This window comes from Sinocyclocheilus anshuiensis, unplaced genomic scaffold (genome assembly GCF_001515605.1).
Source record: "Sinocyclocheilus anshuiensis isolate Anshui unplaced genomic scaffold, SAMN03320099.WGS_v1.1 scaffold23, whole genome shotgun sequence".
Classification (NCBI taxonomy): domain Eukaryota; kingdom Metazoa; phylum Chordata; class Actinopteri; order Cypriniformes; family Cyprinidae; genus Sinocyclocheilus; species Sinocyclocheilus anshuiensis.
Genome location: NW_015552545.1, coordinates 1,519,147 through 1,525,294, shown reverse-complemented (window position 1 = coordinate 1,525,294; position 6,148 = coordinate 1,519,147). Strand labels below are relative to the sequence as shown.

The following is a 6,148-nucleotide window of genomic DNA, read 5'->3' as shown; positions in this document are numbered from 1 at the left end:
AAGAGCAGAAACATACAAAGGGGTCCAAAGTTCTGAATCCAGAAGTACAATGATTATCTTTCTTTCTTTCTTTCTTTCTTTCTTTCTTTCAATTCAGTCTTAAATATTTTTATTTTTTAAATATTTTTGTAGGATTGTTTTTTTTTTTTGTAATGGTTTTCTTTATTTTATTTTCATTGTTTCTAGATAGATAGATAGATAGATAGATAGATAGATAGATATCCAAGATGTTCTCTGCTGCTTGCTTTTCTGCTTGAAATTCACTGGTTGTAGATGAAAAGCTTCACCCTGCAGAATGTGTGAAAACCCCTCTCTCACTCCAGTCCACTGACAAGGCCAAATATAGACACTAGTCAGGAATGCTGCACAACTGTGTGGGCTGAAACAAGGAACAACAATCGTAACGTGCACATACCTGAACAGACAGGAAGTGCTGTTAATAATACATTCAAATATACAGCAAAACAGTCTTTTTGCTTGCTAGAGGCTCTTCCCAATTTACAGCATAATACCCAAACACAGTGCTGTGGCTCCATTCCAAAATCTAGTGAGGTGCCTACATATTGTTCAAGCCTGAGCTGGTTTGCAAGTCTCAATTGGTCTCCCTAACTCAAGAGGTCCCCAACCACGGGGTCATGACCCACTACCAGGCCGTGGAAGAATTGCTACCTGGTCACAAGAACGTTCTGGGAAAAATGTGTATAGATATGACATTCTGTTATTTATTTGTGTTAATGATTGTTTTTAATTATTCTGTATTTTCTTTGTATCCGATTGATATGGAGTAGCAATTTGACAATTTCATGTTAAATAAGTAAATTTTTTAAAAGATTGCTCTGATCTGTCACATATTAGGAGTTAAACGAATCGCAGTTGATCCGTAATACGTATGAATGAGACCCTACCGTTCGGCACGCACATATAACTAAATAGTAAACTAAATGGCAACTAACAATACGTGTATTTTTTATATATTTTATTTCATTTCACATTTTTTTAACAAAAACATTGATTGATTGATTGATTGATGTGTCTATATAGTTTTTTATGAAATGTATTTATTCATTTTAGTTTTTCATTTGAGTTATTTTAGTACTTAAAGTTAAATTAAACAAAAATGAGAAATGTTGCTTCGGCTAATAGCTGAAATAGAACTATATATATTTTATTTTATTTCAGTTAATGTTTTTATTTCAAGTAACAATTTATTATTATTAGTAGTAGTAGTATTACTGTTATTACTATTATTATTATTATGGTTTTAATAATGATTGCTGTTGCTGCCTTAAAAGGTAGCTGTTTGGAACAGGGCTAATCTGTTTGAATGAAGAGGCTTATGGCTGTTTATGGTAAAACATGTGTTAATGATTGTTTTTAATTATTCTGTATTTTCTTTGTATCCGATTGATATGGAGTAGCAATTTGACAATTTCATGTTAAATAAGTAAATTTTTTAAAAGATTGCTCTGATCTGTCACATATTAGGAGTTAAACGAATCGCAGTTGATCCGTAATACGTATGAATGAGACCCTACCGTTCGGCACGCACATGATTCGCAGATTAATTTCCCAATTTACACATACACGCAATTTTAAACTACGAGAAGAAGAAACGAAAGAGAGATCAATTCGTTACTCACGCGCTGTTCTCGCACACAATCAAAGCGCGCACAAGAGACGTGTTTCAGACAGCACGGAAAAACCGAGCTGCATATACATAAACATAAAATTAGCCTATGTCAAAAACCCTTCGCGGCATTGTCATTCTCTGTGCTTTAAATATTTTTTTCTTGCTTATCCGAATAAAATAGTCCGATCTATTTAAATAGTCCGGAAAAAAAAACCCACAATATAATGCGTTGAACCACTATATAATGTTTTAGTTTTTCATTTGAGTTATTTTAGTACTTAAAGTTAAATTAAACAAAAATGAGAAATGTTGCTTCGGCTAATAGCTGAAATAGAACTATATATATTTTATTTTATTTCAGTTAATGTTTTTATTTCAAGTAACAATTTATTATTATTAGTAGTAGTAGTATTACTGTTATTACTATTATTATTATTATGGTTTTAATAATGATTGCTGTTGCTGCCTTAAAAGGTAGCTGTTTGGAACAGGGCTAATCTGTTTGAATGAAGAGGCTTATGGCTGTTTATGGTAAAACACCATTGATTTCACATCAGCACATGAGTGATTAAGTGATTATTTGCCCAGACAAAGCTTTTCCCCATATGAAAATGTCAGCAAGCAGATGATTGCACTCATTTTGTAAGCCCATGCGATATGCCGCTAACTCCCGACAGTAGTGAAGCTAATTCACATCACCATTTACACGGATGAACAAACTAAACTTGTGTCTCCTCTCTTGTAGCCATCGTGGTTCTGTTTGTCACTCTGCGTAGCAAGAAGAGCAAAAAGGTGCCTCTGATCATCTCGGCAGAGGATATCAGAGAGAACGTAGTCACGTACGATGACGAGGGAGGAGGCGAGGAAGACACAGAGGCCTTTGACATAGCAGCACTGAGGAACCCCGCGGCAGCCGAGGAGATGAGGATGAGGAAGGACCTGCAGTCAGAGGTGTGGAGAGCAATGGAGGCCGAGGCTCTCAGCCCAGTTTTGACCTTACCGGACGAGGACATCCATGAAGTGATTAAGCTCAAGGTGGTCGAGGCCGACCGGGACACAAGCGGCCCTCCATACGATTCTCTTCAGACTTACGCTTATGAGGGCCGCGGCTCCCTGTCCGGGTCCATCAGCTCACTGGACCTGCCAGAGACTCAGTCAGAGCTGGACCTCAGTGAGGTAGACAACTGGGCCCTGAGGTAGAAATACTGAGCAAAGTCTTTCAAGAGAAAGGCCAGCAGCACGTCCCATAATGACTGCGCATGTTCTGTAAACCAGAAGTTGTGTGTCATTTCCCTGATGTCTGGTCAAATGGGATTGCAGTGAAGACTGAAGTTTTTCTTTGTTTTGCTTTTTGTTTTTTACATCCAGTTTTGCTGTGGGATTATTGACTGTTGTTTTTCACTGGCCTCTACAAGTGGAAGTTGATTTTTGAAGAAAACGTTTAAAATTGAGAAAAAATGAGAACTCATAAAGGAAGCTATTTTCCCTGGTGTATATTTTCTATTGCTTAATAAAAATTCATGATTCCAGATAACTAAATCGTGCCTTTATTACATATTCGTCCATTTCCAGCAGCTACAAAAGCATCCAATTCAATGGCCTGGCTGGTTTAGGATGACATCTTTTTATACTAAACTGATCATTTCCCCTCTCGAAATTTCTGTTTTCACAGCCTGTAGTGTTTAAGTTTCACTTAATATTTATACCAGATCGACATTGAACATAGAGTGTGCAACATTTAGTATAAATCACCTCTGTCAAAAGCAAGAAAATAACTTATTATAATTATCATGAGCAGAGAGAGTTTTAATTGGATAACAATGGCATTCTGTGAAAGATAATTGGATTCAAATGCTTGAGTGGGCATCTTTTATTACTTTCCTAGGACTTATAAATCAACTGTGAAAAGTCTGTGTTGCAATCCAGTCCTGATCAATTCCCACAAGCCTCACAACATGCAGATAAAGAGCCCACGGACTGCTTTAATATTCACGTAATGATGATGATGACTTCTGAGCGTCAACACGACAGCGGCTTTTACTGATCTAAATGCGCTTGGCTGTCACAAGTAGTGTTGGATAGTTTAGGAGGATGACTTTTTCAATACTGAGGGAGTTTCAAAAGTGGGATCCTTTCCTCTGACAACAGCATTAGCTAATTAGTAAGCTAGTCTGGAAACATACCTACTGACAGATACATCAATGATTTTAAAGAGACGGTTAAAATGATGACAGGAAGAAATCCTTGTTTTTGACAGGCTATGCACCGGTTTGCTAATTGTACAAACTGTCTTGCTTCCTCAATGTTCAACACTGTAGACCTAATGGGTTTAATGTACTCAAATTATTGGAGGAACTTATTTCTCCAAATTCGTTCTCTGAAAACTCAAGTCATCAGGTTCTCCTTATGTGGTGTTTTAATAGTCTAAAATAGTGAACTTAGCCATTTAAGTGAACAAGTTGCAACTAGACTTTAAGCAGGTTCATGTAGTTTTGTGTATTTTTGTGACTTTGAAGCCCATTACAGTTAAGTGAGCGGAATTCACTATCATAAATATATCACTGTCATTATCACAGTGGATATCTGTACACATGCATTTGTTGCTGCTGTAAAGCAGTTTGCCCTTTTCACAGAATTTGTACCTGTTCTCCAACCTTACATACTCCCAGAAGAAGCGTATTCCCCTTATTAGAAGTCAGTTTATAATCGGAATCATTTACAAAAAAGCATACTTTAACTCTGATTTGTGATATGAAATTGTATTAATTTCATTATCATCAAACAACAATGTTTGTTTTATGTATTTAGAGTTTATATTTAGACATGTATGTGATAAACAAGCACATAAGTTAAATATTCTTATAAATATAACATTTAAAAATATGTTTAATAATAAAATATATTTTTTTAATCATGTATGTGTATGGGGACAAATGGTTTGAAATCAACAGGCCCTAAGTTTACCAGAGGAAAGCTACTCATCCTAACAGTGAATTCTCTCAAAAGTTGACTCTCAACTGTAATGAAACAACATCAGCATAATTAAAAAACATACTACGTGTCCAAATAATTTCCTTTGCTTTAACCAATGATGCATAATTAAATTATTCAAGCACAAGGGCTTATGGGTATTCCCCTAGGTTTAGTTTTATACTTGATTGTTTTGAGTTATTCAAATTTGAATTCTTAATTTGAAGGGCTTTGAAACCAAAGAAGTTTAAGAAACAAATATTTGCAATATTATTCCAAAATGTGCCATGTCAAATAATGTTCAATTAGGACCACCTGAGGTTTGTAATTTGTTTACAGCATAGAGTATACATTTGAATTGATTACATGTGAGTGTCTTTGAACATTGTAATTGTTCTTTAAAAGTCAGACAGTAACACAATGTTTAGCTCAAATTTTAATATTTCAAGAATTATGTTTGTGCCTGTATTTTTAATATCACATGACCATGTGATGATTGGCCTTCTGACTCTGTGTGTTGTAAGCTTTACATTCTGGCCATGAAAACTTCACATTGGTACAGCCATCAAAGAACCATGGTATTTAAGACCCTGACATTTAACTGGGCAAAATAATTGTAATGACAATAATTGCACAATTGCTCTTATTTTTGCCTCATACCTCAGGCCATTGTGCCTCAGGCTTCATTCCGGACTGATTTGGCTGTTTATACAGGTGCATCTCAATGAATTACAATGTTGTGGAAAAGTTCATTTATTTCAGTAATTCATCTGTTTTCACAGCCTGTAGTGTTTAAGTTTCACTTAATATTTATACCAGATCGACATTGAACATAGAGTGTGCAACATTTAGTATAAATCACCTCTGTCAAAAACAAAGAAAATAACTTATTATTATTCTCATGAGCAGAGAGAGTTTTAATTGGATAACAACAGCATTCTGTGAAAGATAATTGGATTCAAATGCTTGAGTGGGCATCTTTTATTACTTTCCTAGGACTTATAAATCAACTGTGAAAAGTCTGTGTTGCAATCCAGTCCTGATCAATTCCCACAAGCCTCACAACATGCAGATAAAGAGCCCACGGACTGCTTTAATATTCACGTAATGATGATGATGACTTCTGAGCGTCAACACGACAGCGGCTTTTACTGATCTAAATGCGCTTGGCTGTCACAAGTAGTGTTGGATAGTTTAGGAGGATGACTTTTTCAATACTGAGGGAGTTTCAAAAGTGGGATCCTTTCCTCTGACAACAGCATTAGCTAATTAGTAAGCTAGTCTGGAAACATACCTACTGACAGATACATCAATGATTTTAAAGAGACGGTTAAAATGATGACAGGAAGAAATCCTTGTTTTTGACAGGCTATGCACCGGTTTGCTAATTGTACAAACTGTCTTGCTTCCTCAATGTTCAACACTGTAGACCTAATGGGTTTAATGTACTCAAATTATTGGAGGAACTTATTTCTCCAAATTCGTTCTCTGAAAACTCAAGTCATCAGGTTCTCCTTATGTGGTGTTTTAATAGTCTAAAATAGTGAA

General features: G+C 35.7%; 1 protein-coding gene across 2 annotated transcripts in view; it reads left to right on the top strand.

The window, feature by feature from the left end:
• Nucleotides 1–3,110, top strand: part of LOC107664087 (cadherin-18-like) — a 66,789-nt gene extending 63,679 nt beyond the window's left edge. For both annotated transcript variants that reach the window (XM_016454546.1, XM_016454545.1), the window contains one exon: nucleotides 2,376–3,110. In XM_016454546.1, the coding sequence (XP_016310032.1) occupies nucleotides 2,376–2,830 (455 nt within the window). In that variant the 3' untranslated portion in view covers nucleotides 2,831–3,110. The remainder of the gene's footprint in view (nucleotides 1–2,375) is intronic.
• Nucleotides 3,111–6,148: the final 3,038 nt, after the last annotated feature.